Below are 12083 nucleotides of genomic sequence, written 5' to 3'. Positions count from 1 at the left end.
GGGTAGGTTTAGGGGCAGGGGCAGTGTGTGTGTGTGTGTGTGTGTGTGTGTGTGTGTGTGTGTGTTGGGTAGGTTTAGGGGCAGGGGCAGTGTGTGTGTGTGTGTGTGTGTGTGTGTGTGTGTGATGGGTAGGTTTAGGGGCAGGGGCAGTGTGTGTGTGTGTCTGTGTGTGTGTTGGGTAGGTTTAGGGGCAGGGGCAGTGTGTGTGTGTGTGTGTGTGTGTGTGTCTGTGTGTGTGTTGGGTAGGTTTAGGGGCAGGGGCAGTGTGTGTGTGTGTGTGTGTGTGTGTGTGTGTGTGTGTGTGTGTTGGGTAGGTTTAGGGGCAGGGGCAGTGTGTGTGTGTGTGTGTGTGTGTGTGTTGGGTAGGTTTAGGGGCAGGGGCAGTGTGTGTGTGTCTGTGTGTGTGTGTGTGTGTGTGTGTGTGTGTGTGTGTGTGTTGGGTAGGTTTAGGGGCAGGGGCAGTGTGTGTGTGTGTGTGTGATGGGTAGGTTTAGGGGCAGTGTGTGTGTGTGTGTGTGTGTGTGTTGAGCCATCTTCACATACTAAAGGATTAATTTATACAAAAATACATATTCTGTCATATACATGTCGTTCCAAACCGGTATGACGTTATTTCTTCTGCGTAACACAAAAGCAGAAGTTAGACGAGTCAGACCTGTCTGTGATTGGCCGAAGCGAGTCAGACCTGTCTGTGATTGGCCGAAGCGAGTCAGACCTGTTTCTCCGTTGGCACCTTTGTCAAAATACTTTGTACTTTTGGTGAAAAAAAAAAATGTAGTTGATTACTTTATTTTTATTAAACTCAAGTAAGAGTAAAAGTACCACAATTTAATTATCCTCAAGAAAGCAGAAAGACATTTAAAAATGTCCTCTAGTGTAACGAAAGCATTTGTAATCAGTTCCTCTCCAGCTCTGATAATCGGCCATGAATCGCCCAATCAGCTCCTCCGCAGCCCCTCCTGAAGCCGATGCGACCGATTCTCCACGACCCCTCGAGAACAGTTACATCTATATGATCTATATGTGCATTTACATCTATATGACCTATATGTGCATTTACATCTATATGACCTATATGTGCATTTACATCTATATGATCTATATGTGCATTTACATCTATATGATCTATATGTGCATTTACATCTACATGATCTATATGTGCATTTACATCTATATGATCTATATGTGCATTTACATCTATATGACCTATATGTGCATTTACATCTATATGATCTATATGTGCATTTACATCTATATGATCTATATGTGCATTTACATCTATATGATCTATATGTGCATTTACATCTATATGATCTATATGTGCATTTACATCTACATGATCTATATGTGCATTTACATCTATATGATCTATATGTGCATTTACATCTATATGATCTATATGTGCATTTACATCTATATGATCTATATGTGCATTTACATCTATATGATCTATATGTGCATTTACATCTATATGATCTATATGTGCATTTACATCTATATGATCTATATGTGCATTTACATCTACATGATCTATATGTGCATTTACATCTATATGATCTATATGTGCATTTACATCTACATGATCTATATGTGCATTTACATCTACATGATCTATATGTGCATTTACATCTACATGATCTATATGTGCATTTACATCTATATGATCTATATGTGCATTTACATCTATATGATCTATATGTGCATTTACATCTATATGATCTATATGTGCATTTACATCTATATGATCTATATGTGCATTTACATCTATATGATCTATATGTGCATTTACATCTATATGATCTATATGTGCATTTACATCTACATGATCTATATGTGCATTTACATCTACATGATCTATATGTGCATTTACATCTATATGATCTATATGTGCATTTACATCTATATGATCTATATGTGCATTTACATCTACATGATCTATATGTGCATTTACATCTACATGATCTATATGTGCATTTACATCTACATGATCTATATGTGCATTTACATCTACATGATCTATATGTGCATTTACATCTACATGATCTATATGTGCATTTACATCTATATGATCTATATGTGCATTTACATCTACATGATCTATATGTGCATTTACATCTATATGATCTATATGTGCATTTACATCTATATGATCTATATGTGCATTTACATCTATATGATCTATATGTGCATTTACATCTACATGATCTATATGTGCATTTACATCTACATGATCTATATGTGCATTTTAAGATAATCTGAACGCCAAAAATTAAATAACAATAACTTGAACACCATGTCAGTGGCAGATATGACTAATAAGATTCGTCAGTGAAGACCGTAAACATATGTTTAACTGATATTTATATGTTTTATGAATCATTTTCATAGACATGTTGATTTACTGAAGGCTAACAGGAAAGCTGGGTAACTAAATGCATTAAATTAATTCACAATATGCGCACATTCATTATTAATCTTAAGCCCAATACAGGCTGAAAAAAGCTGAGCTTTATTATTTACTGAGAGCTACACATGGAATTATTAAATTTACAATAAGCACACATTTATTACTAATAGTCTTATGCCTAATCTGAAGAAAAACGGCTTTGTTAATATTTCTTGTTTGTTAATTATATTATAAATGACATTACATAGGCCTATCTCAATTCAAAATGGCGAAATAAGACAAAAGTTTATTAATTTGCCTGAATATTTTAGTCATTTGTTTAACATTTCTGTCTTCCAGAAGCAGCTCAAATATGAAACGTTTAGTTTAGCCTCAGATCATAGTCGAGCTGCTAAAGCAGGGCTCCTACAGGTTTCCTCAAGTTAAATTCAAGTCTTTTTAAGACCATTTACATAAAAAATGAATATCTATTTAGTGCTTCTGCTTTGCTTGTTGCTTGAGGTGTGTGTTGCAGTCTATGGTTGTGTGATCTTCATTTACTGAGGGCATCATGTGCTCGTGTATTTTGTACTCAATTATTGATTCCGCCACTCTTTATTTATACTACGTTATTTCATCAAAATAATCGTGGTTGACAAATGAAACTTTTGAGGAAAAATACAATACAGAGAAGTTTCATACAGCACAATTTTTAAGACCCAGACATTAAAATTCAAGTCTTTTTAAGGTATTATTTCCAAATTAATAAATGCAATGATTTTAAGGCTTTTTAAGACCCCGCGGGAACCCTGTAAAGTTCCTCAGCAGCTTCTGTGAACATAAAGCCCGCCCACTCTCTGATTTGATTGGCTTTCTCAAATATGTTGAGATTGACGAGCGGTGACAGACCAATGAGAGCTCAGATCAGCACACACACCTCTGCTTCTGCGGATTGAAGAACACACTGATAAAGACGGGACAGTTTCATATGTTATAAAGGTTAATCACACATGTTTTTAGGGGGGCTGGACAGAAGTTTAGGGGTTGAGGCTGAAGCCCAACTCTACAGCAGAAGAACACATGTTTACAGTCTGGGACAAACTGTGCTTTTGCTCTGTACGGCTAATGTTGCCCTTCATGACGACTGTGAGGGGGGAATGTTTTTATAACTCATTCATTTACATTATATAAAGCCTTAAAGTTCTGCATAATTAAGGGCGTGGCCTCTTTGAGTGACAGGTGGATTGCCGTTTGTCTGCTGTCAGCTCAGCTCCGCCCACGTCCCGCCTCTTTACCCATTCTCAGTTATTCAAGATGGCGACGGCCAGCTCGACCCGACTTTACGCTTCAGAACTCTCTTCAGATCCTGCGAGTGACACTACGGCCATATTATTGCACAGTTTATGGCAACAACCAACCACATCTGCCATAGAGACAGAGCGTATTTAGGCCACGCCCACACCGGGGGGGAAACAATCCAACGCTCTCCATTGACTTTGCATTGTGTGAAGCACCTCATTGTCATTTCGGACTTATAACAAAAAACAGAACAATGTCTAAAAGCTGATATGTGACAAAGTGTACAGCAAACAAGCTAAACAACACAGAAATACGTTTTTATAAGCTGTCGACCCAAAAAAACGAGCGTTTAAGGAGACAAAAGTGGATAAAGGCAGTAAAACGTGACGCTTCAGCTGAAGAATGGGGACATTTTGGGATCCTGACACTCAGTGTGTCTCAGTGTGTGTGTGTGTGTGTGTGTGTGTGTGTGTGTGCAGTAAATATGTGTCACTGTTAAGTAAAATATCCAAATTTCCGTTTTATATATTATATTTCCTGTCTTTGATGACGTTCTCCTCTAGTGTGTGTACTTCTCAGTGTAATATAACTTGGCCTGGATCCACTTTTTTGTCCTTAAATGCTCGTTTTTTGGGTCAATAGCTTATAAAAACGTCTGTGTTTTTGGTTGTGGGTTTTGTTTAGCTTGTTTGCTGCACACTTTGTCACATATCAGCTTTTAGACGTAGTTCTGTTTTTTGTAATAAGTCTGAAATGACAATGAGGCGCTTCACGCAATGCAAAGTCAATGGAGAGCGTTGGGTTGTTTCCCCCCCGGTGGGCGTGGCCTTCAGATTATGACGCGTGTCGCTCTGTCTCTATTGGCTGAAGTCAAACCTGTAGTGATGAGTCTCCACACGGCACATTCAGACACACGACCTGAAGAGAGTAAACATTCACTTTCAGAAGATCCGCTGCATCAACACTGAGCCGAACTCCCTCTATCATCCACAGGAGAACACAAGCACAGGCTCTTCAGCGGAAACTAATCCATCAAGCAGAACAAGTTTAAGTGTAGAGGATCTCACAGGTCCTGTCTAAAAGTGTCCTGTGTGTCCCAGTTAATCTGTCACAGACCCGTCCGTCAGGCCACATCTGAAGCGCTCGCTCACTCAATAGTGTGCACTCATATTACACTATTGTCTGTTGTGTAACAGTCGAGTAGATTACAGTGTAGCTCAGCTGGTAATTACTATTTACAGCCGATCAAAGTGTGGTGATTACAGCAGCTGCTCCGCTCTAAAGCGCAGATCTATCACGTTACAAATTACCTTCATTCACTTCACAGTAAACATGACTTAAAGAGCACCCATGATGCACACAGTCTACTAGAGCTTGAGTGTTGATGATCTCCTCATATTCTCCAGTCTGACATTAGCCGCGTTTCCATTACAGATTTGCGCAAAACTTTGACGATATTTTCTAAAAGTCAATAAAAGAATATTGCGAAATGACAGTGTTTCCATTAACTGATGTTATGCGACTAAAAAAAATTATCCTCTCGTGATAAGTCATTCCAAAAATTATGCTACGCATGTTGTTAGGTTTATGTATATCCCAGCCACCGCACGCCATTGTTATTAATGGAAGGAGACGTGTGTGTGTGTGTGTGTGTGTGTGTGTGTGTGTGTGTGTGTGTGTGTGTGTGTGTGTGTGTGTGTGTGTGTTATCCAAGCACTGATGGCAAGGAAAAGCGGCCCGTGTTTCTGGGTGTTTCTCCCTTATCTGCTTCAAGGTCTTGATAAATTATGGCATTTATATTCTATTGTTTTTATGAGTTTAATAAAGAACTCGTCTTCTGTCCAAACACACCATCATCTGTAAAGAATGATCCACCTTTATGATACACCAGGTTATTGTGACGCATTGCCACATACAGAGTTTGAATTTGCATGGTGGAAACTCAAAGTTTTACCGCTTCGATATTTTGGCTCGGAATTTCGTTTGTTGGAAATATGAACTGAATTTAGAAACGCTTTTGAAATGAAAAACTTTGCGTTTAATAAACAAAATATATTTTTGAAATGAAGACAGCGTTTGGAGAGCAGAATAATCTGTTCCCTGAGTCACGGCGTTTGTTGTTATTGTGAGTGTACAAAAAACAAAAAAACAAAGTTAAAGACAGTTTATGTTTTATAGTGATGTTTTATCTGTATGGCTAGAAATGACGGAGTATTGTGAGTTGTTTCCGCTGTCATAAAGGACAAAATCCATCAGAAGGCGCCGACGACTTTGTTGGACAGAGGGTTAAAGAAAACGCAGCCTATTTAGTTTCATAGTTAGGCTATGTTTAAATATTATACATTTTTAATTTCATATGTTGATTATGAAAAGCGAGCAGCATGAGTAAGGCACATAATCAGATGCGCATATGTCTGGGGACATGGATTTTGAGCACTTCTTTTAATTTTGTTTTCTAGAAAGTCTTCCTTTAAAATTAATTTCGTTTTGTGTAAATTGTATTTTAATTTTGACGTTTCCTGAATATAAGTAGGCCTATAGATAGTTATGATATGTGTGGCTGCACCGGGGTCGAAATGCACATTTCTTATTTCTGGGCAATTTGGAACATGTTCTCGATACCCATCCCTATACACGCATACATTAAATATTGAAGAAGATTAAAAATGATAATGCATATGTAATATGGGTCATATATTACTCAGAAAGCTCCTCTTGAGAGTTGATTGTTAAGCGGACTGAGGAGTTTCTGGACACTGGATGGGGTTTTTCTGAGGTGAATGTGACGATACGGTTTTACTGATATCTTTCCGTGATTGAGCGATCACATGACACAGATGTCTGTAAATCTTTAACACCCGTTCAGATCTCATTCATGTTTATTTGGGGCTGTAAGTGATATTAAAGCGGAGGAGAAGATCTGTTCACGTGCCGCTTCTCTTGACCCAGAGCGAGCTCACGTTTATGTTTTTGAATTTCTTAGTAAAATGGACGCACTGCAAAAAATGCTTTTCTTACTTAGTATTTTCGTCTTGTTTTCAGTCCAAATATCTAACAAATCTTACATTAAGAAGCATTTACTAGACAAGCAAAAGTTTTTGTCTTGTTTTGGGGGAAAATAACTCAAAATAACTCTTAAAATAAGCAAAATAATCTGCCAATGGGATAAGCAAGATAATCTTAATACAAACAGAAAACAAGATTATTTCGCTTATCCCATGATATTGTCTAGTAAATGCTTCTTAATATAAGATTTTTTTGCTATTTGGACTGAAAGCGAAAAAAATACTCAGTAAGAAAAGCATTTTTTGCAGTGCGTAACTTAAATCTTTGTTTCATATCAATAATAACAGCACAAAGATTGTGATTTATTGGATGGAGACGCTACAATGTTCTGTTCATTCATGATCTGAACACAGGATAGACTCATCGATTCTTGGGATTTAAGAATCGATATCGGTTCATAAAAAAGAGAATCGATGTGTTTTCCTCAAGCAGCTCCTCCGCAGTTTCTCCTGAAGTCCCGCCTCTTTGCCCATTCTCTGTTATCCGGGAGGGACAGAATATGATAATAATATAATATCCATCTATAATTTTACCCAGCCCTAATGCCGAGCGACTCTATCAGGACAGCTGCGCTGATCGACCGATATGGATTTTTAGTAGTGCCGATACCGATTTTTTTTCCTCAGCCTTAGCCGATGAGCGATTCCCTAGAGCCGATATTTGGAGCCGATACTGCTTTTGCTCCCTCAATTTACAACATAAAAATGACACAATGATCAGGATGATAACAATTTAAAATTTAAAAAAGGAACATTTATTGAACTAAAAAAAACTATATTTAACAAATAATAAAAACAGGTGAGGTAGTCATTTAAAGGTTACACTCTAAAAACTAACCCAGCAATTGGGTTGTTTTGACCCAGCGGTTGGGTTAAATGTTTGCTTAAAACAACCCAATTGCTGGGTTAGTCCATTTTCAACCCAACTTGGGTTATTTTTAACCCAGCATTGTTTAGAGTGTAGGTGCACTTCACTGAATCTCTTGTAGAGCAACACCAGCGGTAATTCAGGAGAAAATCTCCCAATGCTCCACGTGAAACTTCAGTCTTTCCAGCTTTACCATCGTGTCAATTCTCAGCTGATTGTGATTAATATGCGCGAGGGAGAGCGAGAGAGTGTGAAGACGGTGAGAGCTGCCCTGTGGACGCCTGTCTGGAAATAATGCAGGGAAATATCGCTAATATCGGGCGATATATGGGCCTAACACTAGTGAGGAGTGTGTGTTACCAGCGTGCTTCCCTTCCGCACGTCCTCCAGCCGCTCCAGAACTTGCGTCAGACTCGGGTCATCGGAGTCCACAAACCATATCGGGGAAGTGGAGGGGTAGGACTCCTGGAAGAGCAGAGGTTTGAACATTAGAGACCACATTACCCAGAATGCATCTGAAGACGAATTCAGCTATTGACAGGAGTTCTGAGCGGTTCTGGAGACGAGGCTCTTAGGGTTAGAGCTCCAGTGTTCTGGAGCCGTTTCATTCATAATATTTACACCTTTACTTAAAGTCAACCTATAAAATCTAGAGCTTCTAGTAGTTCTGTTGAGCTTCCCATCGCTGTCAAATGTGGACAATAGTAATAATAATAAAGAAAGAGGCGTGTCCAAACGTTTGACAGGCGGTGATGTCACTCCAACATCCCATAAGTAAGCAGGACCAGTAATGCCTGTAATGCAGGAACTCACATTAAACAAACAACATTTATGATTTTCTAGCGACCCAGTGAGGTTTCATTTGTTTAATAATCTCAGTTAATGTCCATCTCGACATTTAATAAAACATTTCTAAGATCAAAAGTTGTGTTTGATAACATTAGTTAATGCACTGTAACATTAACATTAAAAATATATGACTTATTGTTAGATTGTGTTAACAGAAAGGACTTTATTGTAAAACCCATTATTGACAATACCCATTAGCAATTCATGAAGTAAATATAAACATATGAAGTGTGAAATGTCCATTAACTGATCTCATTTATAGCCGACACTTTGTCCCAATATTTCCACACTAAAAACAAACTTCGACACTTTAATCATTGTATAATGTTTGATATTAAAGATTTATTACAACGTCAATAAATCATATAAATTATTCAAATAAATGCCACTATAGTGAGTAGAAAAAATTATAATCATACTAAATATTAAATATAAAAAAACTAAATATTTTCAAATATGCGTTTATACTATTTGTTTTCACATTGAAAATGAAATATTTAAATAAATAATAAATTATTAGTACTATATTGAGTACAAAAAAAATGTGTGTATGTAAAAATGTAAAAACTAAATTTCCCGCATTCATTCACTCACGGTATAAATTACCAAAAAAATATTAAAATAAATAAACAGTTCAGTACTATGATGAGCAGGGAAAAAGTTACATTATTATTTTTAATAGACAACATATTTTCTAAATAATATTTAATGCATTTATAATATTCATTTTTCACAGTATTAAAATATTAAAATAAATATCTTTTTTTTTTAAATAAGTACTACAGTGAGTATAACATTTTTTGTTACATTATTGTTATAGTATTTTCCAAATAATTGTACGCATTCGTTAGTTTCCACAGGATAAATGATAAAAAAAATGTAATTAAAAACTATAAAATAAAAAAAAAGCATTAAATATCATCTGATATCAGTACTGTACTATAAGGAGTAGAAACAATGTTACATTATTATTTTTAATAGACCAAATATTTCCCAAATAATTCTTAACGCATTTATAATATTAGTTCTCAAAGTATAAATAAAAAAAAAATATATATATAAATATATATTAAAATACATTTTAAAAAGTATTATAATTATAATGAGTCGAAAAAAAAATATTATTATTATACATTATTTGTATTATTCTATTAAATATTAGAGACCAAACATTTTCAAATATTAAATAATATTTAATGCAATTATAATATTTATTTTCACAGTATTAAACAAAATATTAATATAAATACAAAAATATTTAAATATGTACTATAATGAGAAGAAACAAAGTACATTATTACTTTTAAGACAAACTAAATATTTTTCAAAATATTACGCATGTAACATTTGTATTTAATATTAATATTTGAGTAGAAAAAAATATAATTTATTATACATTATTTTTTATTATTCTATTAGAGACCAAATAATTTTCAAATATTTTACATTTATAATATTCGTTTTCACAGTATAAATAATAAAAAATACAATTAAAAATTATTAAAATAAAAGTGTAACATTATCATTTTTAATAGAAACCAAATATTTTTTATTATAATAGTCTTATATAATAATTCATGTATAATACTCGTTTTCACTATACAAATAATAAATAAATAAATAAATATTCAACTATATATTTTAAAGTACTATAATGAGAAGAAACCTTTTTACATTATTATTTTTAAGACAAACTAAATATGTTCCAAATAATTTTATGCATACAATATTTGTATTTGATATTAATATTTGAGTAGAAAAAAATATTATTTATTATACATTATTTGTATTATTCTATTAGAGACCAATTAGTTTCCAAATAATATTTTACATTTTTAATATTCGTTTTCACAGTATAAATAATAAAAAATACAATAAAAAATATTAAAATAAAAATGTTACATTATCATTTTTAATAGAAACCAAATATTTCACAAATAATATTTAATAATACTCTTATAATATATACTCATATTATAATAATACTCGTTTTCACTGTATAAATTAAACAAATATAATATATATTAGATAAGTACTATAATGAGAAGAAACATTTTTACATTATTATTTTTAAGACAAACTAAATATTTTCCAAATAATTTTACACTTACAATATTTGTATTTGATATTAATATTTGAGTAGAATTTTTTTTATTTATTATATATATTTTGTATTATTCTATTAGAGACCAAATAGTTTCCAAATAGTATTTTACATTTATAATATTCGTTTACACAGTATAAATAATAAAAAATACAATAAAAAATATTAAAATAAAAATTACATTATCATTTTTAATAGAAACCAAATATTTCACAAATATTTTTCTTATAATATAGTCTTATATAATAATGTATAATACTCGTTTTCACTGTACAAATAATAAATAAATAAATAAATATTAAAATATATATTTTAAAGTACTATAACGAGAAGAAACAAATTACATTATTATTTTTAAGACAAACTGAATATTTTCCAAATAATTGTACGCATACAATGTGTTTTCACAGTATAAATAAAAACATTTTTTTAAAACATAATAAATAAAGGCTTAAATAACGTCTAATATCAGTACTGTACTATGATGAGCAGATAGTAAAGTCATATTATAATGTTGAATAGAGAGCGGGTAAGATGAGCCATATCCAGTGTTTGAGGACCTTTGGTCATGTATGTGTGATCGATGATCTGATGACGTCAGTGTCGCTCTCGCGCAACAGAAAATGGCTTCCGGAAATTAAGAAAACAAGCCCAGATCTGGGTCACTAGTGGCCTCAGAAGTGCGCACTTCACCTCGCGCCCTAACGCCGACTGTCGGACCCTCAGCAGCCCCGCGGACCCGGTTCGGGCCCGGTCTTACCGTGATGTTGCAGTGGATGATGAGCAGCTTCTCCCCGGTCACGTTAAACTGGCAGCTCAGCTCGTCCGGTTTCCAGTCGAGGATCCTGAAGCGCTCGTGATTCGGATCGAAAATGGACTCCAGAAACTTCAGCTCGGCCTTCAGTCCCGAAACCGACATCTTGCCCTACTCATCTCCGGGCATCAGGCGGGAGAGAAGACGGAGAGATGGACAAAAGAAGAAGAGACGACCGGGGCTCTCGCGCTGCCGCTCCGCCGGTGTTTTCACGGATGTCAGTGCGGAAATAAAGCCGCCCGAACCGCAAACGCGCCTCTCGCGAGTTCCTCGGATCCCCGCGGGTCCGATCCGTCGATGTGAAGCGCGGCTCCGGGGTTTAATCCGCCGTTAATGTGGATGTGAGCGCGGGACCGTGTTTGTGTACGCCTGAGCGGAAGCTGTTCTCTCCCTCTGGGGTTTAAAGATGGAGGCGCGCGTGGAGGACCCGCAGTCCCAGAATGCACCGCGGCCGCACAGGACACAAACGGCTTCCTGAAACTTTATTTTCATTCAAATCAAACACACTCGAGCGCGCGCTGAGTTCAGCATCTCCACTGTTACACTCACTGCGGGTTTATGAGGCCATTATCTCTCATTACAATTACCATTATTAAAAACACTTTAAACAAAACTGGCGAAATAATTGTGTGTGTGTGTGATTGTGTGATTGTGTGTGTGTGTGTGTGAGAGAGTGAGTTTGTGTGTGTGATTGAGTT

At 35.4% G+C, this 12083-nt stretch overlaps 1 protein-coding gene across 1 annotated transcript in view; it reads right to left on the bottom strand.

Moving 5' to 3' along the window:
- Positions 1–11785, bottom strand: part of ube2q1 (ubiquitin-conjugating enzyme E2Q family member 1) — a 26879-nt gene extending 15094 nt beyond the window's left edge. The window contains exons 1-2 of the mRNA XM_079825232.1: positions 11332–11785; positions 7979–8083 (exon numbers count right to left, since the gene is read on the bottom strand). Of these exons, the coding sequence (XP_079681358.1) occupies positions 7979–8083; positions 11332–11490 (264 nt within the window). The 5' untranslated portion in view covers positions 11491–11785. The remainder of the gene's footprint in view (positions 1–7978; positions 8084–11331) is intronic.
- Positions 11786–12083: the final 298 nt, after the last annotated feature.

The sequence above is a fragment of the Gobio gobio genome (genome assembly GCF_949357685.1).
Source record: "Gobio gobio genome assembly, chromosome: 9".
In the NCBI taxonomy this organism is placed as follows: domain Eukaryota; kingdom Metazoa; phylum Chordata; class Actinopteri; order Cypriniformes; family Gobionidae; genus Gobio; species Gobio gobio.
The sequence above is the reverse complement of the archived record's forward strand: the minus strand, read 5'-3'. Positions and strand labels throughout refer to the sequence as shown.